The sequence below is a fragment of the Pongo pygmaeus genome, chromosome 14, assembly GCF_028885625.2.
Source record: "Pongo pygmaeus isolate AG05252 chromosome 14, NHGRI_mPonPyg2-v2.0_pri, whole genome shotgun sequence".
Classification (NCBI taxonomy): domain Eukaryota; kingdom Metazoa; phylum Chordata; class Mammalia; order Primates; family Hominidae; genus Pongo; species Pongo pygmaeus.
The window spans coordinates 34,329,392-34,353,119 of NC_072387.2; the positions used below are offsets into that span (position 1 = coordinate 34,329,392).

The 23,728-nt window shown below is 42.5% G+C and overlaps 1 protein-coding gene across 9 annotated transcripts in view; it reads left to right on the top strand.

The window, feature by feature from the left end:
* ATP8A2 (ATPase phospholipid transporting 8A2) overlaps positions 1-23,728 on the top strand; it is a 660,817-nt gene that overhangs the window by 488,568 nt on the left and 148,521 nt on the right. For all 9 annotated transcript variants that reach the window (XM_054446069.2, XM_054446071.2, XM_063650657.1 and 6 more), the window contains 3 exons: positions 13,122-13,183; positions 13,731-13,787; positions 15,231-15,338. In XM_054446069.2, the coding sequence (XP_054302044.1) occupies positions 13,122-13,183; positions 13,731-13,787; positions 15,231-15,338 (227 nt within the window). The remainder of the gene's footprint in view (positions 1-13,121; positions 13,184-13,730; positions 13,788-15,230; positions 15,339-23,728) is intronic.

A 23,728-nucleotide genomic window follows, 5' to 3' on the forward strand; every position in this document is an offset into this window, starting at 1 on the left:
CAACAGTGCTATGTGCAGCATAGAAAAGATCTAAAATAAATTTAAAAGATTCAGAGACAAACATTAAATGCTAAATGCAACAGGAAAAGAGGGTAGTAACTCCATGTGGCCTCTGCCTTCTGGGAAGACCTGCAGGGAGGACAGAGTGTGACGGAAGTTCATAAAATCCTGAAGTTAGTGGAACTTGCTCCCTAAGACCTAGAAACACAGAACATTCTGGGAGTCTTTCAGATTTGTACAAATGAAACTACAGCTCATAAATCTGCATAACTGGTTACTAACCTGATCACAGTACATTGAAAATATAAACAGTTTCCAAATTCAAATGCAAGATTTTTGTTTCTGTTTTGTTTTAAATGCAGTTATGAACTGCGGTAAAGCTCTGACTTTAGCTGTGTTTCTGTATTGTGACAGTGTACCTCACGCATCCTGAAACCCAGAATTGGGCTGGAAGGGCCATTGTTTTCATTCAGTTAAATATTTCTTATGTTTCAATGTCTCTTTTAATAAACTCTGTGTTGCGTGTATTATAGGCAGTTGGGTTTGGTGTAATGTTGTAAGAAGTGTGAACCAGAGTTCCTAGATTTCACCCTTAGCAGGAAGTTGAATCAAAATGGATTAGCCAGGGAATCTCAGGGGCTTAACCCAGTAAAGATTTATTTCTCACCCATGTTCCTATCCAGTGGAGGAGTGCATTGTTCATGGGTGTGTTGAGTATATTTTTCTTATTTTCCATATTCCCGATGCACTGGCATTAGGGGCCTTGATTCCAGAGAGACTGTCCTCCCAGGGCTAGCTAATTCCTGAAGATAGCAAATGCCTCCCTGCCTGCATGCCTTTGACATACAAATCAACCAAGCCCCAGCCCATGCCCCCAGCCAACTCCTTTATCAAACTCTCACACACTGAGCTGGTGTTCCCTCTGCCCAACAGCACCCCAGGGCCAGGTACCCAACAACTAGGGACCATCCTTACAGCCCCGAGCCTGCCAGAATTACTCCCATTATACAATCCTAAGTGTCCTCAGTCAGCATACCTACCCTGCCTCACCTGTTCCTCCCTGTAAGAACCCCAGTAGAGGCCTGGGCCATGCTCAGCGTCTCTCCAATCTCCTGAGCTCCGTGGCGCTACCTGGAATGGCCTTGCCAGGCATGCTGTGGCTCCTGCTTCTAGCATCTGTGAGTATGAACTTCTGCCTCCATGACAATCATTCCATGTCTGCTTGTCTTACCATATCTGTTAAAACTAAGCCCGCTTCATTTCAACACAGTGAGGCTCCATGGAGTATACCCTCAGCCTCAACACTGGGAGGGGAGAGACAAGATGGTTTGCAGGGCAAGGATCATTTGCTCTTACCCACATCTGGCAGGAAGAGATCCATCAGTTCTGCCCATATCTGATTGGCAAGAACTAGTCACAGGGCCTAGCACGGCATGGGATGCTGGGGGATATCACTTAGTTGTGTACCCAGGAGTAAGAAACACGAGTGGCCTCACTGGGTAACTGCCTGGGCATTGGCAATCAAGTTTACTTTGTGTCATTTTTACTTCCTTTTTCAGATTTATTTTTAGTAAACAAATGTGAAAAAAGAGAAAGATTGAAATTTGAGTTTCGTGTCCTTAACTTTATCCAGCAGAAATGGCAATAGAGGAGAAAATCCAGCAATAGGCTTATATAACCAGGAGCTTCACCCAGCAGCGCTGGTTGTGAATGTAATTGTGATCACTAACACTTGTATAAACCCTGCTTTTTATAAAGCAACCCCCGATACTTTATACTACTCTTTACGGGGAGGAAAAAATAAATTTTCTCTTCATGAATTCATAGTGTCGGAGGCAGAAAGCGTAATTTTAATTCTAGTTCAGGCACTATAGGCATAAGCAGGTTAACTTCTAAAAGTTTGTAATTTAGCGTCCTGAAAGTTGGAATATATCTTCACTCTTGATGTAAATCTAGAAGTTGCTAGTTGGGGTGGGGTGTGCTTCCTCTGAGCCACTGGAGTCTTGAGAGGCCCAGAGAGTAAGGTGGGGGTGGGGGCTGGCTCAGTTAATGTTCTGGAATCCTGGCTGCTTTGAAACAGTGCTGCTGGAAGCTCCTGAAGGGAAAGGAGGAGAGAGGAAAAGCAGGAGAAACTTGGTATCTGCTCTTGGACAAAAATGTCTTGGCAGATGTCTTGGTGTTGAGGGAATGGTGCCACCTCTACCTCAATTCTCCCTCCTGAGCCCTGCGTGAGTGTGATGCCTGCATTGTTCAGTTCAGGTGTTCCACTGATTCTGACTACATCAAAAGTATACATGTAAATTCAGCCCATCTGTTTTCATGATTGTTAAACGCTGTCTCTTCTGACCACTATGTTATAACATTGTCTTGAAATTTTGCCTTTGTCAGAGCTGTTTCTGAATACATTTTGTGGTTTAGCTGGATGATGATGTAATGTTTTTAATGAACATTTAATTGAAATGGCATCTTTATAAAATGGCATCAACCTAGTTCTTTGGAATATTCTGAATAAGTTCCTTGATCATTTTGTCTGTTTAGAAAATGAGACATGCTTTTCTTATAAATTGTGGCTTTTCCCACAAATATTTTCAAAGAGATTTTTGCAGACAACATTTTCGGGCTGTTACTGCTAGTGTTGGAGAGCTCATGTGGTTTTGTCCCAGATGTTCACAGTAGGCTGGTTTAGTGACTATGTTTCCAGACCTAATTTGGCTAATCCTATGTTAATTATGTCTGTTCCTGAACCCCAAACAGATTTGATGACTGATAGGGGTCTGGAAGAACAGGCTCACCTGCTGCCCTGGATCAGGGGATCCTGGAGCCATACATAACACTGAATTGTCTCTAAGAGAGCATCTGGGACTGTGTTTCTGTCTCTCTCATTTTATGACACTTTTCATGCATGCCATAAGCACCATCATTATATTAGGTTTATATCACATGCAATCACAGATCATCTAAATGTGACTTAGTATTTTATCAAACCAAGCACATGGGGAACTTGTGTTACCTTTTCTGTTGTTGTTGTTGTTTACCCTGTAGAAATTGTCCCCTGGATTTCTGAGATGGGTAATGCCCTCCTCTCTCATCTCAGCCCTCACCAAGGGTGGACCTGATCTGGATTTGCAAAAGGCTAACTGATCTCAGTGTAGTTCCAGTAAATGCCAGCCCCTCTGATGCAATGGGGAGGCAAAGCCTTCTTAGCTTTCTCCTTGCTCTTTAGGCCTTTGTGTACCAATGATGGGTGTCTGCGAGGAAGAGCTTGGCTCTTGGAGAACACAGATTTGGTGAGATCACATCTCTCTGTATGCACTTTGGATGAATTTCTTTTATAGAGACCTTTTTTGGAGCCTATACATTTGACCCCTGCTGACCTCACCACTGTAGCCCCACCCCCACCTCATCAGCTCACCTTTCCACTTCCTCACCCAATACAAACTGGTTTTCTTTTTGCCTGAAGTGTTCTTTCCCCTCTCAACTGACCCCCACCCTGAATATCCATCTCTGCCTCCCATACTACTTTCTCTGAAATTATGCTCTTACCATGGTTTGCACAGACGGTGGATAAATACTGTTCCAAAGGCTGGCTTGGGGAACCCAACTATTCCAGGTTTGGAGTTTTGTCCCCCTTTGAAAAAATTCACTTGAGATTTTAAATATCTGACTAAAATAAAGACAGGAAAGACTCTCAACGTGGTAGAATTGTAACAGAGCTGTTAAGATTTCACTCAGTGGGAAGGAATATTTTGTCAGCAACCTGCTTTAGGAATACACTGGACAATCGAATGGGGTTTTTCCAGCCTGCATTAACAGCAAGCTGTAGCTTGGGAACACCTGCATGACAAACACTTTCTTAGGACTTCTTTTCTCCAGGAGTAGCTTATTGGCAGGTTTTAACAAGAAACGACACCCACAGGTGTTTGCCTCTAAAACAGTTGAAACAGAACCATCTAGTCCCTGGGGTTTCCCCACAGGGTGTGCAGGGTGATGACTGTGACTTGTCTGAAGGATGCTATCTTTTCAGAGGCTCTTGGCAAGTCCCAGGACCTCACCTTGGTTTGGGAGTTTCTCCTCCAAGGGAATAAACTATTTCCAGATGGTGTTAGCTTTGCCTAGGGAAGGAGATACTCTTTCCTAGGCTGAAAACTAAAGTGCAATGCTGAGTTACCTTTCCAAAACAAGGAACTAAAATGTTAGGCTTAGCCCATCTTCATTAAAGTTTAATGCTCAAATTACCTTATGTGTTAACATTTTATTGAATGCCAGTAGCATTCACTATCATGACAAGTTAGAAATTAACGCATTGTCGGCCGGGCGCCATGGCTCATGCCTGTAATCTCAGCACTTTGGGAGGCCGAGGCGGGTGGACCACCTGAGGTCAGGAGTTCGAGACCAGCTTGGCCAACGTGGTGAAACCCCGTCTCTGCTAAAAATACAAAAGTTAGCCAGGCATGGTGGTGGGCACCTGTAATCCCAGCTACCTGGGAAGCTGAGGCAGGAGAATCGCTTGAACCCGGGAGGCAGAGTTTGCAGCAAACTGAGATCGCGCCACTGCACTCCAGCCTGGGTGACAGAGTATGACTCTGTCTCAAAAAAAAAAAAAAAAAAAGGAAAGAAATTAATGCATTGTCAAACTCTAGAAGCTACATTTAGAAAACATCCTTTAGATTTCTCTGTTTCTGCTGTTCTACCAAATTGCCAGCCTCCCGTACATAGTCTTAAGTGTCCCCCTCCATGCAGGTGTTCTCTTCATAGGTTAACATTCAGTCCTGAATGATCCAAGAGTTTGTCTCATGTAAAGGCCATCCAGCTTCATGAATTGCGTTGCTCCATGCGAATGCCTCATGCTATTTGTTTTATTTTCTTTAAATTTTTTTTTTCTTTTTTAGAGACAAGGTCTCACTCTGTCACCCAGGCTGGAGTGCAGTGGCACGATCATAACCTCAAACTCTTGGGCTCAAGCAACCGTCCTTCCTCAGTTTCCTGAGTAGCTGGGGTAACAGGCACAAACCACCATGCCTGGCTTCTTCACATTGATTCTCCTTCCTGATTGCGTAGAGGACAGTATCCGACCCCATTGTCTCCTCCTCAGTCTGACGGGAGAGATGAGAACTCTCTCTGTTAGACATTCTCTCTTCAGTGTATGTTCTCTGTATTTACTCCATCTCCTCCTTTTTCTTCCCTCTGAGGCAGTGGTTCTCAACCAGGGTTGATTTTTGCCTCCCAGGGGACATTTGGCAATGTCTGCAGTTATATTTGGTTGTCACAACTAGGATGGGTGCTACTGGCATCTAGCGGGTGGACGCCAGAGATGCTACCAAGCAGTCTGCGATGCACAGGTCAGCCCCCAGACAAAGAATTATCTGGCCCAAAATGTCCGTAGTGCCAAATTTAATAAACTCTGGGCTAATGAAATGTCCACACCAACTCAGAATAAAAGGTCAGATCTCCAGGCGTTCCTGGCACTCCCGGAGTTGTTCGCTTTCTGTGCTTCCTTACGTGGTATAAAATTTCTGTCATATGAGTCTAATTTTCTGTCCACCGCAATTCTCTCCTGGATATTTCCTTTCCATTAGGTGTCAGTATTTCAAATGAGTACTGTTTAGTCTAATTATTTTTTTCTTTGAAATTATCTCCTGTCATTCTTAGGAGTCCATTTTTCTAACTCAGTTAATTAGTACAAACTCTGATTTACAAAATTTACAGTTTCTTGGCCGGGTGCAGTGGTGCATGCCTGTAATCCCAGCACTCTGGGAGGCCGAGGCAGGTGGAGCACCTGAGGTCAGGAGTTCACGGCCAGCCTGACTAACATGGTAAAGGCTGAGACAGGAGAATCGCTTGTACCTGGGAGGCGGAGGTTGCAGTGAGCCAAGATCATGCCATTGCACTCCAGCCTGGGCAACAAGAGAGAAACTCTGTCTCAGAAAAAAAAAAAAAAAAAAAAAAAAAATTTACAGTTTCTTACTAACCATGTGCCCTTGAACATATTTGACTTCTCTTTGCTGCACCAGGTTCCTCATGTGAAATATGCACATAATTATACTATTTCATGTAGTTGCTAAAGTATTAAAGGAGCTAGTATGTGTAAAGTGCTTAGAACTGCCTGTCATATAGTAAAGTGCTTATATAAGATATTTTTTAAACATAGAATTTCTTGGTCAGGTGCAGTGGCTGTAATTCCAGCACTTTGGGAGGCCGAGACAGGTGGATCACTTGAGGTCAGGAGTTCGAGACCAGTCTGGCCAATATGGTGAAACCCCGCCTCTACTAAAAATACCTCAAAAATTAACCGGGTATAGTGATGCACACCTGTAGTCCCAGCTACTCGGGAGGCTGAGGAAGGAGAATTGCTTGAACCCAGAAAGTGGAGGCTGCAGTGAGCTGAGATTGTGCCACTGCACTCCAGCCTGGTGACAGAGCAAGACTCTATCTGAAAAAAATATATATATATATAGAATTTCTTATAATGTCTAAAAATGTTGTTTATTGTGTGTATATCCGTAAAATATGAAACACATTCTATGTCCTCCCTATTAAACAAATGCTTTGTATGTTTTAGTCCCTGACTCAACCAGATTGGAAATATTGGTATTAGAAGAAAATTCAAAAAGTTGTCAAACCATGGCTACAAATTTTGATTTTCAGCTTAGTCTCCCATGCCTGCTAACCCTTTGTCTGATCAGAGTTTTCTCTAGGGCCCCTTAGGGCTAATGTAGGTGGGACTTCAAGCATATAGATCATTGCTCTTCTCAATTCAGATGGATTCATGAGAAGATGGGTTGAGATAGAGATGAGGAAAGACATCCTAAGCTATGTTGAGGAGGGAGAAGATCTGAGACTCTCAAGTTTCTGTTGTTAAATCCATGGGGCTGATTTAGCAGCTAAGAATATGGGCCTTAGCCTTTTAGAGTTCCCTATCTGATAGGAGCCTTAGAGATAACTCAGTTGTCATCATTTGCATCTGATATAAAAATCTCCATTTTATGGGTGGGGAATTGAGACTCAAAACCTAAAATTTTAAAAAACGAAATAATGGCAGAGCTGGAACAGAGAGCAGGGCTGCAATATGGTCTTGTAAGTCTCATTACTGGGACTGTCTCCACTAACCCTAGTTCCCTTCTCTCCACCTCATGTTTTCTTTGTTTTGTAATATGGTCATGTTTCATTGTTGTCTGTTCTTCCTCTCGTGAACTTAAAATATGAATCATTTGGTACCAAGTTTTCATATGTCTTCCTGTATTCATATGACCAGAACCAGTCTTCTCCATCCCAAACACCGCTGTTTACCTACATACTCCAGCCAAAAACTTTCTTGATTCCTCACATTCTTTTCTACCCTACATCCAAATCATAAGAAAATTTTGTTTGTTTGTTTGTTTGTTTTTATAAGAGACAGGGTCTTGCTCTGTCACCCAGGCTGGAGTGCAGTGGTGTGATCATAGCTCACTGCAGCTTCAACTTCCTGGGCTTAAGGAATCCTCCCACATAGCTGGAACTACAGGCATGCACCAGCATACCTGGCTAGTTTTAAAAAAATTTGTTCATAGAGATAGGGTTACCCAGGCTGGTCTCAAACTCCTGGGCTCAAGCAGTCCTCCTGCCTCAGCCTCCTAAGTGCTGGGATTGCAGGTGTGGGCCACTGTGCCTGGCCAAATGCTGTCATTTCCACCTTCAAAATATTTCCAAGTGGCTTCTGTCCAAGCCACTCTGGGCCTGCATTGTTCAATAGAGCTTTCTGTGAGGATGGAAATGTTCTATATCTGTACTGCCCAATACAGTAGCCATTAGCTGCATGTGGCTATTGTGAATTTAAAATGACTGAGGAACTGAAGTTTTTATAGCAGCTTTATTGAGCTATAACTTATATACCATCTAATTCATTGAAAGTATGCAATTCTATGGTTTTTAACATATTCACAGAGTTGTACAGCCATCATCACAATACATTATAGAACATTTGTATCACCCCCAAAAGGAACCTTATATTCATTAAGAATCACTCCTGGCCGGGCACGGTGTCTCACGCCTGTAATCCCAGCACTTTGGGAGGCTAAGGCAGGTGGATCACCTGAGGTCAGGAGTTCGAGACCAGCCTGACCAACATGATGAAACCCCGTCTCTACTAAAAATACAAAAATCAGCTGGGTGTGGTGGCGCATGCCTGTAATCCCAGCTACTTGGGAGGCTGAAGCAAGAGAATCGCTTGAACCCAGGAGGCAGAGATTGCAGTGAGCAGAGATTAAGCCATTGCACTCCAGCCTGGGCGACAGAGTGAGACTCCATCTCAAAAAAAAAAAAAAGAGTCACTCCCCATTTCTGCCAAGCACCTCCAGTACCTGGAAACCACTGATCTACTCTCTGTCTCTGTAGATGTGCCCATTTCTGCACATTCCATAGAGATGGACTATGTGGCCTTTGGTGTCTGGCTTCTTCACTTAGCATAAGGTTTTCAAGGTTCATCCATGTTGTAGCATGTATCAGTACTTCATTCCTTTTTATTGCCTAATAATGGTGTTCTATCATATTGATATACCACATTTTACTTACCAGTTCACAGTTGATGGATATTTGGGTTATAAATAGGCTATTGTGAATAATGAATAATGCTATTCATTATTTTAAGCTATTATGAATAATTATAATAATGGTGCTATAGCTTTTAAGTACAAGGCTTTGTGGGTTTCATTCATATGTTTTCATTTCTCTTGGGTATGTACCTAGGAGTACAATGGCTAGGTCACATGGTAACTATACATAACTCTTTGAGGAACTGCCTCACAGTTTTCCAGGGTTTGCACCGTTTTACTTTCCCACCAGTAGTGTATGAAAGATCTAATTTCTCCACATCTTGTTATTGTCTGTTTTTTTGTAGGCACCCCCGTGGGTGTTAAGTGGTATCTCATTGCAGTTTTGATTTTATATTTCTTTGATGGCTAATGATATTGTGCTGTTCTTCATGCACTTACTGGCCATTTTGATATCTTCTTTGCAAAACTGTCTATTCAGATCCTTTGCCTATTTTTAAATTTTTTGGGTGGCCTTTTTACTGTTGAGTTGTAAGAGCTCTTTGTGTATTTTGGATACAGGTTTCAGATACATAATTTGCAAGTACTTTTTTCCATTTTTCAGGTTGTCTTTTTACTTTCCTGGTGTTGTCCTTTGAAGCACAAGAGTTTCTAATTTTGAAGAAGTCCAGTTCATCTACATTTTTCTTTCCTCACTGTGCTTTTGGTGCCATATCTAAGAAACCATTGCCAGATCCAAGGTCATAAAGATTCATCGCTATGTTTTATCATAAGAGTTTTATAGTTTTACAACTCAAAAACAAAAAGTGAAATACTGCATGGTCTCACTTGTAAGTGGTAGCTAAGTAACGTGTACACATGGACATGAAGTGTGGCACGATAGACACTGGAGACTCAGAAGGGTGAGAGGGTGGGAAGGGAAAGGGTGATGAGAAATTCTTTAATAGATACAATGCACATCGTTCAGGTGAAGGAGACACGAAAAGCCTAGACTTCACTCCCATATATTCATGTAACAAAATCACACTTGCACCTCTTAAATTTACATCAATTAAAAATGATTTTATAGTTTTGTTTCTATGATCCATTTTTTAAATTTTTTATTGTGTTAAAAACAACATCTTTTCCATTTTAACATTTTAAGCATACAATTCAGAGACATTAATTACAGAATGTTATGCAACCATCACCACTATGTTTTTCCCAAAAATTTTCATCACCCCAAACTGAAACTCTGTGCTTATTAAGCAATAACTCCTCCTTCTCCCCTTCCTCCCCAGCCCCAGGTAGGAATGAAGGTCTTATTATATTTTATTTTAATTAAGTTAAATGTAAACAACTAAATGCAGCTGGTGATTACCATATTGGGCTGCACAGTTATAACACGACTAGTGTCATCCTCTTAGATAGACTGCTACAATCATTTCTAAGCTGGCTTTGCATTTATTATTACCCCATTTATGGTTATCTATGGTCCATTCTCCCATAAAAGCTGGACTATTCCTTTAAGAATGTAACTTATTCCATTTCATTCCCAGCTCTGAATCTTCCAGTGGTTACCTATTACAATTAACAAAGCAATCCAAGCTCTTTGCTGTGGTCCACATTTGTCTGCCCCTCTGACTGTCTGCATTCTCCTTTTCCTTCTCCCAGTGCCTGAAGCCCCACTGGTCTTCATAATGATCCTTGAGCTCATCAAGTGCTGTCTGCATTCAGACTCTGCACAGTTTCTCTTCTCTGTCTAGAACACTCACCCTGTAGATCCCCATTTAACTCTCTCCCTTGTACCATTCAGATCTGCTCACATGTCACCTCTTCAGAAAGATTGTTCCAGAGCTCCCTATCTAAAATAGCGATGCTATTACTCTACCTTATAGCTCCTGTGTTTTATTCTTGTTTTTTATTAAGACAGGGTCTTACACTGTCACCCAGGCTGGAGTGCACTGTTGCAGTCATGGCTCACTGCAGCCTCAAACTCCAGAGCTCAGGCAATCCTCCCACCTCAAGCCTCCCAAGTAGCTGGGACCACAGGCGAGCACCACCACACTTAGCTAATATATTTCTTTTCTTTTCTTTTTTTTTTTCTTGAGGCAGAGTCTCACTCTGTTGCCCAGGCTGGAGTGCAGTGGCATGATCACTCACTGCAACCTTCACCTCCCAGGTTCAAGTGATTCTCCTGCCTCAGCCTCCTGAGTAGCTGGCAATTCAGGCAGGTGCCACCACGCCCAGTTAATTTTTGTATTTTTAGTAGAGACAGGGTTTCACCACGTTGGCCAGGCTGGTCTTGAACTCCTGACCTCAGGCGATCCACCCGCCTCGGCCTTCCAAAGTGCTGGGATTACAGGTGTGAGCCACCGCACCCAGCACCTAATGTATTTCTTCATAGCACTTATTACACCTGACATTTTATTGTGTATCTGTTTAAGGTTTTATGTCCTGTCTCCTCACTAGACCGCAAGCTGTATAAAAACAGGGACCTTCTCTTCCCAGTTTTCATAATAGTGCCTGGCATAAAATAGGCTGTAAGTAAATATTTGTTGAGTACATAAAAGAAGAATCGTATTCGTTTCAAGGCTATAATCTATGTTAGAATCAAAGAGATGGTCTCCATACTAAACTGAAGTATTTCTTCATTGAGGCAGGCATTTAAAAGTGTTGCACCTGTTAGTAAAACAGTCTTGAGGCCAGTTCCTGAAAAGTGAACTCCTACAGTTTTGAGTAACTATTTGCTAATACATCAGCATGTTGCCTTCTTGGGATTAATTCAGCCTTTCTTTTACTTTTTTAACTTGCTCCCTTCCTTCCCTTTTAATGAAGCCATGCCTAAGCTCCAGTCTGTCCTTGTCCCCTCTCTCTTAAGCTTCGAGACCATTCCTTTTTAAGTCAGTGGCCATGTCTCGCCCCGTTCTCCTGGTATAACTCTTACTTTACCCAGCAGCAGGGCCTCCGTTTAGTGCAGCCCGTGATGTTGCTTTCCTGGTTCATCTTCCCTTATCCACAGATTTACCTGGCTGGAATCAGGAGACTGTGTGTGCCTAGGGGCTGGATTCAGGGACCCATGCTTCCCCAGTTCCACTTATGACTCCATCATTATGCTGTTTTAGGAAAATAAATAGATATTGATTCTCTAATAAGAGTGGGATTGTTCAACAAGCATTGTGGGCAAGAGACCAGGACTGAGTATAAAAAAAGAATAAAACCAAATGCCACATGTTGTCTCTTATAAGTCAGAACTCAACATTAAGTACACATGAACATAAAGAAGAGAACAATAGATGCTGGAGAACTTGACAAGAGAGGGAGAGAGGAAAGGCTTGAAAAACTACCCATTGGGAGGCCAGGCACGGTGGCTCACGCCTGTAATCCCAGCACTTTGGGAGGCTGAGGGGGGTGGATCATGAGGTCAGGAGTTCGAGACCAGCCTGGTTAAGATAGTGAAACCCTGTCTCTACTAAAAATACAAAAATTAGCCAGGCATGGTGGCGGGCACCTGTAATCCCAGCTACTTGGGAGGCCGAGGCAGAGAATTGCTTGAATCCGGGAGGCAGAGGTTGCAGTGACCCGAGATTGTGCCACTGCACTCCAGGCTGGGCGACAGACTGAGACTCTGTCTCAAAAAAAAATAAAATAAAATAAAACACTACCCGTTGGGTACTATGCTCACTACCTGGGTGTCGGAGTCATTTGTACTCCAGACCTCAGCATCACACAGTATACCTTTGTAACAAACCTGCACACGTACCCCCAAATCTAAAACAAAAGTTGAAAGAAGTTGAAAGAAATAAGAATAAAGGAAGGTTGGCAGTGTCATCCAAGGAAACTAAGCCTGATGTTAAAATAGGCTCTGACCACTCAGGATAAAAAAGACTTCTCTGTGCAGGTGTAGCGGAGATGATGAAACAACTCTATTAGCATTCTGCCTTAGTGGTTGTTATAGACATTGTCATAGCCATCCTTGAAAAGAAAAAAAAAAAAAAGGAAAATATAGGAAAACTGAGGCTTCAAATCATTCTTGTACTTTCTAAACTTCTGTCATTGGAGTGCTTGCGTTCCCCCAGGTGATAGACTCCAGAAGCTCATACAGTTGCAAATGAGAACATGAGTAGTAAATACCCCCAAAATTCTTTCCAAGTTCAGTCATTATGAATTGATTTAATATGCATGTAGTTATCTTTTTATTGGTCCATAATTCCAATTTAGCAAAAATTAAAGACGAATCATAAAGGAACACCTGGAAAAAGCCCCAACATTGATGGCACTTAATAAAGATAGATGAATATGTTCTTATTCCTTTTTTTAAAACAAACTGGACAGAGATAAATTTGAATGTTTACAAAAATGTAAATTTCAATGCAGGTCAAGCGTTCGGTTCGTTGGTTTTTTGGAAGCTTGACTTTATTTGCTTCATTTAGAGAGAATATAAGATGAAAAAGTTCATCATTAGAAAGAGAAGTAAGCATTAGAGTCACAGGATGGGATTTTGGAATACTCTGTGAGTTGATTGATGTTCCTAAAGTTCCCTGTTTAATGCTCCGAGTTAAATAGGTGGCCATGCTCAGCTCCTTGGATGTTAATAGTAACTTCTTTGTTTTTCAGATACTGTGTTGACAAGTGGTCATGCTACCGACTATTTATTTGTTGGAAATATTGTTTACACAGTAAGTTTATCTCTGTTTATTAAGCCATTCTTAAACAGCTTATGTGTGGCTTGCACTTCTCTAAACCCTTAAAAAGGGCCTTCCTCATTATTATTATTTATTTCAAATCTTCAAAATGTATTTTATATATCCTTCAAAGTTCAGAATGGTTGTGAAATGCTTACATCATCGTTTCTGAAGTTTATGCCGAGTCAAGGTTTCTGGACAGGTGGTTAACAGATTTCCCCATTCTTCAAACGACCATTTTACACCTACCTGCAAAGGAAAACAACACTCAGGAAGGTGGTATCTCCCAAGCAAAGAAAAGGGCAAAACTATTATTTATGAGAAAGACTGTTACTAGAATGAAAGCTCTTCTGGAAGTGAATCTGCCTGTATGTCCCCTGAAAATAACCCTTAGAGAATTAGCTACCGACATGGCTCATACTTTCAAACCGGAGCTGTCTTGGAGAAGGTAGCTCTGGAGTGGAGAAATGGGATTTCTCACGGCAAGTGAAAATAACTCATTGAGAATAATGTGTTTCCAAACTGTTTTTTATTTTCACAGTATGTTGTTGTTACTGTTTGCCTGAAAGCTGGTTTGGAGACCACAGCTTGGACTAAAGTAAGTTTTCTCTAGAATTGTTTCTCTGTTCAGTATAGATATTTTTCATGCTAGGATTTCTTTTTAAGCCTTGGGGAAACAACATGCAATATCTGGCTATCTTCTTTCAGATTTTCTATGTAAAAATTGTGGTTTGATCTTGATCAGGGTAAATTTGCAATCCAGAGTCTCTTGGTGATTCATTTGCTTGGCACATAATACAGCTCTAAGCTATTAACAGTCATCTCACTTCAAATGTATTTGCTCATTGTAAAAACAAAAACCATATTATGCACACACATATATGGAAAATATAGAAGGACAAAAAACATTTAATGTCCATAATTTTACCACCAAGAGACAGTCACTGTTAATGCTTTCCTGTGGAACCTTCCAGATTTCGTTCTATGTCTGCATGTGTGTGTATTTTTTAATAAGATGATGCATTATAAAACATAAGACTTTGTAATTCCTTTTAATTTAAAGATATATTAGGCACATTTTCTGTGACTTAAAATACAATTCAACAAAGTTATTGTTCTTGATTAAAGAGTATTACGTTTTACAGATGTCCCACCATTTACTTCATCACTGTCTTATTTTAGACATTTTGGTTATTTCCAGCATTTAAAGATTATAACTAAAGCTTCATGTGTGTCTCTCACAGTGTCATGACCTGGCTGCTGTTTAAATGCTCTGCTAAGAAAAATGGGGATGGGGTGGAAGGTCAGCGAGGAATCAGGGAATCCCCTAAGAGACAGTGGCAATTAATCCAGGTCAGAGGTGATGATGACTTCGCTTAGGATGTTAGAGGAGGAGGTAGTGAGAAGTGGTCGGAGTCTGGATTCATTTTATCTTTCTAAAAGCTAACAGAGCTTGCACATGGATTAGATTGTGGGGTGTGAAGAGGGAAAGATGTCAAGGATCATCACATTAAGAGGACAAAGAAGAAAAAATGAACAACTCAGTAGATGCTTAAAGGGGCATTGTTAAGAGGCAATATCCATTTCAGATTTAAAAATAAAAAACTCTTGGCTAAAGGAATGGAACAATCAAAGTCTTGAAATGATAAATAAAAACATCTTATTTATTTTGTCTGTTCAGCCACTCTGTTACCAGATTAATGAGTCCTTGTTGTATACAGCCGCAGGTTGGAGCAAACACTTGCTATGAACTGAGAGGGGCCCGCTGTTACTATGGGAGAAATCTTAGAGTAAGGTCACCTGTGACAGCAAAGCACCTTCATCTTCAGGGTACTTTAGGGCCATTCATTACTTGAATTCATTGTTAAAAATTCTGAGACATGGGAATTAGAAAGATTGAACTTCCCATTAACTGGTGAGTCATCAAAGTCTTTCCATAAGGAAAGGTAGCTTGGATGCAAGGATTCTGCTGCAAGTGGAGTTGGGGTGAATCTGCCAGGCTGGTCGAGAAGCCTGTCTGAGTGTCCATTTCCCTTTGCAGTTCAGTCATCTGGCTGTCTGGGGAAGCATGCTGACCTGGCTGGTGTTTTTTGGCATCTACTCGACCATCTGGCCCACCATTCCCATTGCTCCAGATATGAGAGGACAGGTAAGTACTCCTGATTGGGAGTGTGTCTTCTGTGTCTTGTGACAGCAATGTTTCTCCGTGGGTGGGTGAGCAGGCACTGTATGTCTTACAACCACGATGAGCTTCAGGAGAGGCTTGTCCTACCCTCTTCCATCAGAATCTATCAGGAGATAAACCAAACCAAAGCACCTGGAAGAGGTCATCCAGTCCACAGAAAAGGCATTTGAAGTTTCAAGTATTATGAAAACTGTCAACTTAAATCCTCCGGCTTATTGGCATGCCCACATTTCCATAATAAATTATGTGTTAATTACACACAGTACCAATATGTACAGATGGAAAACTGGAGCTATTTTGAATGGTTCCTAATCCATTGATTATGTCGATTACAGTTTTGGTGTTGTACTCTGGTTTGTTGTTATACTCTGCTGGGTCACCTGTGACAGATGAATCTAACAGCTCTATGAACCAGAGCATTGATAAACCAGAATCTCTCATTATTCATCTCTTTGAACTAGAGAGGCTGAGATTAAAGACCTTTATACTCATTTGAATTTTTTTATTTTTTCCTTCGTATTATCTTTGTCCAGTGCATAAGATTGAGCCGTCAACAGTGACAAACTGTATCCTAGAATCCCACAGTATCAGGTGTGAAGAGGAATGAGCTGACAGTCCTCTGGTATACACCTCCTCAGTTTACCAAGGAAGCTGTGCAGGCCCAGGTCTTCAAGCCCACCCCACAGACCCCACTCTGGGGTTGCCCACGTCCAGCACTGCCCTTAGACCCCAAGAAGCTGCTGGGCCCTGCACTTTAGGGGCCTCTGCTCTGGCCTTCTGTGGCTGGGTGTGTTCCTTGGTAGGGAGTGAAAAGCTACGATGCACAGAGTCTGTCTTCCCACTTGTAATCTATTCTCTGGGCTCCCAGGACCTCTTGTTGCCTTCCCAAGCAGCCAAAGGCCTACTGCCCAGGCCTGCCTGGTCCTCTCTCCATATCCAGGCCAGTGTGTACACTGGGCCAAAGGGGCAGCTATTTGCAAGGGTGTGCACTGAGTAGATGATGTTTGCACCGATGTTCCCGCCCACATTTGCAGGATGCTCGTGCAGGGGCACAGAACAGGGTAGGAAGAGAACTGTGGGTCAGGCTTCCATTGGTGTTCCTGCCCCAGGATACATACTTTAGGCCCAGGCCTGTTCATGGCACACCTGGCTGCTATCTCTGCCTTACTTACTCCGTAGAAATGGACAAAACCTCCTGGGTCCATCCAAGTCTGGACCATGTCTAGCAGCTGTTTCTCGTGAGATAGCCCAGAGTAGCATTACTTGCCATTTCACCTGGTAGCTCTGTCAGCTAATAGCCCAGGTCGTCCGAGACCTCCACTGAGTGTCGGTGCTGAGTGGGATGGACATGTCCTATAGGAGTGGGCTTGCATATCCTCTAGTGCATCTTTGCTTTCTGTAAGGAAAGAGGACAAACATATAACATGCTTTTCAGTTTTTTTCCAAATCCAGACGGTAGAGGAAATAAGAGGGCGGTCAGTGAACCCAGAAGACTGTTGTGTAGCAAAATGAGCATTTTCCAACAAAGATATTTTGTGTTTAAATAAATCAGTTCTATTTTAAAGCAATGTGATTGATCCCCACAAAAAGCAAACCAAGGAAAGTATCCGCTACTAGACAACAATCCTTTGGTAAGGCATTGGTGCTTAGAATATCCACTTTGTGTTCTCTTCCTTCTGGTTCAGGATGGATCTGCTGTGATGAATATTTCATTTGGGGAATTTTGTGGTGATGGACAATAGATGGGGCTTCGGCCGATGGCCATAGACAGTGTTCTAAATTAGAGAGTGACAGCTGACAGACAGGATGGGGTCGCTTGGCGTGTGATTGACAGACAAAGCCCATTCCTTTGAAAGCCCCTCTTGTGTCCTAGACAGAGAGCTGTGCCAGGGAACCACATGTACTTCAGTAACTCCAAATGTGCGTGAATTAGGCTGCTTGCCAACTCTTACTCCCATCGAGATACCGACTTTCCAACTGCAGAAGGACCAGGCTGATCGTGCAGCTACGAAGGTGCCGATATTTTCACTGTACCAGTCACATAAGCATGATGGTCTATATGGTTATAAGGCTCAGATTAATGGTGACATTCACATATTTAAGGACTCTTCCATCAGAAATTTAGTGAGCTGTTTCTACCATCCAAAAGCAAAGAAGTGATCATATTCAACCACATTGCACTTTTCTGTAAAAGCTTATTTTTATTTGAAACATGTCATTTTAATCACTTTACTGGTTGGTTCCCATGAAGCAGATGATAATGATGTGAAACAGATGATAGCTGGGTGAAACTGAGGTTTTCATTAAGCAGTACATGAGAGGATTAGTGTGGTTCTCTAGTGGCCGGACTTCCGAGTAGGTACTCTGCTGTCTGAGTCTAAAGAACTGTGTATCATCTCTAGTCTTCCTCCAGGGCAGGGGGCTCCTGAGTGGGTAAAGGCGGCCAGGAAGTGTGTAACTTTAGTGTCACAGCCAATTTTACACTGTTTCACCTGCAGTCTGCCACTCTGTATTTTGACTCAGCGCTTTGTTCATTCTTTGAAAAATGGCAGGGAAGTATTACAAAACATTTTTTTAAACACTTTTGAAGGATTGCTTGGGTGGATAGTGGCTTACACTAGCCTGAAGTCTCAGAAAGGCTTCCTGCTGGCTCAGAAGGACTTATATGCTGTCATAAAAAAGAGGAACTGGGTTCAGGTGTAGTCAGTAAAAGGAATTGGCTCTTTTGGGGAATTACTAAAAACATGCCCATGCCCTGTTCATTCCTGGGTGTCTAGGTTGGTAACTGCTTAGGAGTAAAGGGTATTCTAGGAAAAGGCCACTTTTTAAAATAACTGTTTGAAGAATGCTTCTAGTGATTTTTATAAACCACTTTTTATAGTTCACTAAACAGTAGGTTTTTGGCCATTGAACCTGGTTATGTGAAGTTCTAGAATTAAACTAGTGCCTAATAGCAAATGGCATTTCTCACTCAGAAGCCAGAAAGAGATTTGACACACAAAACATTCTGTCTATTCATAACATCTTCAGCCATTGAAAAGATGCATTGTTTCTGCCGGGGGTTTCCTAAACTAATTTGATTAAATATTTCTTTGTCTTGTCCATTATATTTGGAGTTTTTCTCACGGGGGAGAATACGGGTTTTCCCTTGAGGGCAAAGGAAAGGAAGGGCTATAGAATTGAATTATTCTACACTATCAAAGAGTCTTTATCTTCCCTAAATCACCTCATGATATGGTATGTGAAACGCAGCCAGACAACATGTCAGGAAGTCCCAGTGGAAGTTTCTGAAATCAAAGAAGTCATCTCCATCCTTCCCCTCCTGAAAATACGCCACATTTGTGGGATTTTAAGGGGCATCCTGTTTTCCCATTTTTCTCTTTTGAAGCTTGGATTTATAGTAATAAAAACTTAGGCTGTGTCTATCCTGGGGAATGCCAGTCCTCAGCTATGGAAAATACGTGATGATGTTTTTTCCGTAGGGGACCAGGTGTTTTTCTTTTCCCCAGCAGCATAACTATGAGATAGAATGGGTCTCCAAAGCAAATACTTGAAGGTGGAAAATGACAAAAACCCCTTAGCTCACTGCCTTCCCCAAAGTTGCCTGCTGAAGTAGAGCTTTGCACTGGAAAGATGAGGGAAACTTGATCCTAGACCAGGTCAGGAAATGTGTTTCTGTTTTCTTCATGCATTTCCCAGCACTTCTGACTTTAGTCGTGCTGGAGGGAATGCCATCTTACTTGACCTCTGTTCAAAAGTCCAGAGACCTGGCTCTATTCATGCCCCAGCTATGATAGTTATGTAACCATTGGCAAATCATTTTACTTGCATTAATCTCCTAATCAGCAAAGTCAGAATAATGCCACCCACCCTAATTACTTTAGAGGATTGTCATGAAGATATAATAGGCTAACCTGTGGGAAATCTAAAACATGGATGCTCTTCTTTTTCCTGGAGTGATGAATTGTTTTTGAACCTTCATCAATAAGAATATTGCTGTGATTTAAACTCCAAATTCTTTTAGCCAAAGAATTTGAACATTTTATAGGTTCTAAATGGGATGTTTTTCAGTAAGGTCTATTGACCACCTGCATCCAAATCATCTGGGTTGCTTGTCAAAATGACAACCCCCATCCCCCAAAAATATGCGCAGGCAATCACATACACACACAGAGACACACAATGCACACACACACAGAGACACACACACAGACACACATATACACAGACACACATAGTGAATTGCAAACTCTGGGTGTGGAGCCCCAGCATGTGAGCTTCAGCAAATCTCCAAGTGATTCTTCCCTTTAAAGTTTGAGAACCGCTGCTTTAAAACACCTAAAATATGACACTATTAGAATGTTTTAGCTCTTGCTGGGTGTTACAGGAGAAGATGGTACACTGAAGATACAGCTGAGTGATTGCTCATGTTAAGTGGTTACGTAGGACGCCAGCTGGTGACGGTGACCGCCGTAAGGGCAGCTAGCTTTCAAAATAGGGAATTACACCACAAGACATGAAATCGTTAACCATGGAAAAATTCTCCTTACTAACTTTTGCTGCTTTTCCTTTAAAGTTCTTTTCATTGCTGGTAAGAGAGGGGAGAAAACCTTTTGACTTCAAAGCATACAATCTGCAACTCTGCCTGCAGTGCCAAGCTCCTGACTCCAGCCAGCTTCTGGAATAGGACAGGCTTTTTTTTTTTTTTTTCCATTCTAAATACAGGGATGGGTTTACTCTTGAGTTTTATGTACACACTTGTGTACACACAATGCAAATCCCAGTGGACTATAAGTAAACGGAGGGAGGAATGGTTCTGTCATCAGTGAATCCGTGATTAATTCCTCATCTTCTCCAATTGTCTCCCCTGGATTTAGCAGGCCTAGGTATGTTCCACATGAAATTTGCAAAGACTGATGTTTGTTTTCCAGTTGTATGTGCTCTAGGAGGTAAGCTGAGAAGTTGGGGCGATGTCAAGTAGGTGGCCATCTTTGCTCAGCTACCATTCCAGGATGTCTGTGAAGGATGGGAGCTTAACGGTAGGAATCCACCTGAGGGTCAGGAGAGGACCTGTTTTCAGGTTAAGGTCTGTGGTGTGGGGCATGTTTGGTTGTCCCACATCCATCCTCCTTCACCCTTTCCTAAGGGTGCCCGGTGTGTATTCACTGATGTGCTGTGACTTCCACCCCTAAGTCCAGGGGAAAGCTTCATCCCATCCCCCCTGCCACAGTGAGGGGGTCAGGAAGCCTGAAGGAGACACGGGGAGACACTTGCTGGGGGCTTCCAGGACAGCAGCGAGTTTGCTCCTAAAACAAATCCATGAAAGAGCTGGCTTTCCCATCTGAACCACGTGGTTGCTGCTGTGATGCTGGGAATGGTTCAGCTACAGGAGGAAAACCACCCTCAGAATCCTACTACAGCCCGAAAGATAGACTAGGAAGACAAAAAACAAAAACAGAAGTCTCTTTTTTTATTGTTTTATTATTTTTTATTTGACAAGTAAAGGACTCCAAAAGTCTCTATGCGATTGTTGAGACACTGTATGAAGCCAGCCTCGAAGCCCATCCCAGGTGGGGCGCTCAGTGAGAATATCCTGTGTGCTGCCCGGCCTTGTGGGTAGCCCCTGCCAAGGAATCGTCTCTTCACCCAAGTGCAGGTGTTGGGATGTTCCCTTAGCTTCCTCAGCCAAGGAAATAAACGCTTTTTAAAAACAAGCTTAGGACTTTAGCATATTTAAACTGTTTTATTATACTCAAAGTTACAGATTGGTTTAAGGAGCTGGTAAAAATTACTTGAGCATTGCAATGATTAGTTTTTTAGATAACATGCCAGAAAACACCAAATGAGCATATCTTAAGCTTACTGGAATTAATCTTTAATGCAATATTGAATAGACTCAGTCCAGTTTTCCTCAAGTATCGTATTTTAGAAGCCCGTGGCATGGCTGGTAAGGAGCGGTCAGCCTCGTCAAGGAGGAAGTCCTATCAGCAGAGACTCGCCTTTCGGTTTGGAATAACATTGTGACATCTATTTGTACAGTTTTCTTGAGTGTTGAAATTGGCCCAATTATTCATTGAAGTCCAATTCACATTCTGGCTTTTCAACTCGTACATTTTGTGGAATACTGAGACTCGTTTGCAAGAAGTAACACACTGTGTTTCTGGATGACATTCTTATCTGAATGCAAAGCACAATGAGCGAAGTTAAGACAGTACCGACTTCCTGGCTTCTGCTGCACCTGTGACTGTTGTCGCCTGCACCCCAGGGTCCCCCGTCCATGTGCATTTCCTTCCTAGAAGGCTCCCAACACCAGTCCCTTTCTGAGGCAATCCCTAGAACCAAAAACAAAACTATAGAAACAACAACAAAAGCACTTTGGGAGGCCCAGGGGGGCGGATCACAAGGTCAGGAGATCGAGACCACCCTGGCTAACACAGTGAAACCCCATCTCTACTAAAAATGGAAAAAATTAGCTGGGCATGGTGGCGGGCGCCTGTAGTCCCAGCTATTCGGGAGGCTGAGGCAGGAGAATGGCGTGAACCCAGGAGGCGGAACTTGCAGTGAGCTGAGATTGCGCCACTGCACTCCAGCCTGGGCGACAGAGCGAGACTCCGCCTCAAAAAAAAAAAAAAAAAACCTTTTCATTGGTAACAAAGAAAAATCAGAAACATTCAGTTGAGCAGTGCTAGCTAGGTGAGTTCCTACAGCCTGTAAATATTTGGGTTCTAAAATCAGAAAACTCAGGCATCCATCAGACAACAGTTCTGTCAGAATTGGCTTTTGTCATGGTTACACATAATGCCAACTTGTTTTTGTTTTTCTCCTCCTAGTTAAAAACGAAGGAGAAAGTATTTTTTTTTTTAAGTTGGAAGCTCCTTAAAGTGGTTTCAGATTCTTTCTACAGGCGGTGATGGGAACAGAACTCCCATTATCCTAATTGCCTCTGGATTCTCTGGAATCCTCCTGGATTAAAGTGACCCGAATATGATTTCTTTCCTATTTAGTGTAAATTGTAACTGTGAAAGTAGGATTTGAACTAAATTAAGCTAATGCCTAAGACATTTATGAAGCTAATTCTATTGTCTGTAATATCCATACTTGCGTTATTTCTGAGCTTGTTTTTCAGGTATATGAAGGAGATAATATCTATCTTAGGATTTAATAGGGAAATTAAGGAAAATAAGACATGTCAGTAACCGTAGGTAATGTTTATTGAACAATTGAAATGGGAAAAGTTCTCTTGTCCCCCTGGCAGGGCGTGTGACAGGGGTGTGGCTTGCTTCTTCAGCGCCCTGCTGCTCAAACCTGTAGGGGAGCATACAGATGGGCAGGCTGTGGGGCTCCGACACCACAGCAGTGTCTAGGGGTGAATGTTTACAGCTCCTGAACCCCAGTGGGCATGTGTTACAGGGTACTCTTTTAGTTTAGCTGTCCGTAGGCAGCTTGTGTTAACCAGCTCAATTAGACCCTCTACTTTGTCACAAGGATAGAGGGCTTTGTGTATCCCGGGTTCTTGCCTTGGTGTACCGGAAGAATCGGATCACACGTGGGCTTGGAGAATGAGTGCAAGGTGTTATTGAGTGGAAGTAGCACTCAGCAGATGGGGGAGCCAGAAGGGAGATGGCTTTTCCCTGGAGTTGAGCCACTTGGCAGCCCGGCTGTCCACCAATTGTTCTGGCCAAACTCTGTGTCATTCTGGTGATAGGTGGCCTGACGGCACGCTGGTGCCTGTTCGTGCATTCCTCTAGACATCCGGCTGCCCAGTATTCCTCTGCTGATGTGTTCCTCTCAACGTCCAGCCACCTCTGTGTCTGCTGGCTAGGGTCTCGGTTTTTTTTATAGGCACAGGATAGGGGTGTGGCAGGTCAGGGTGGTCTTGGGAAATGCAACATTTGGGCAGGAAAATAAAAATGCCTGTCCTCACCTAGGTCCCTGGACACAGGCCTGGGGGTGGAGCCCTAGCCAGAGACCATGCCCTTCCCCCATTCTGTATCATTTAAAGGGACCACTCCCTTCCCTTCCCAGCACTTCCCTTCCATATCACAATTACTACATATCAGACAAAACATATTCATGAAAATATGTTTAATATATGCAATTACATGTGTAATGAAGTAAGCGTCAGCTCATTCAGTAATCTGCAACCACATGAGGAAACTGAGGCTTAGAGAGAAAGGATCAGTCTCTTGGCCAGGCAGGGAGTGGAGTGGCTGGGATTCTTCTGGAGTTGGTTGGACTCCAGGCTGGGTCTTCTCACTTTGTGACTGTGGAAAGCAGCTACAGTGATGATGAACCAGGTGTTTGAGAAATGTTGCTCAATTCTCCTTAACCTTTTGCTTTTAATAAATTTTATC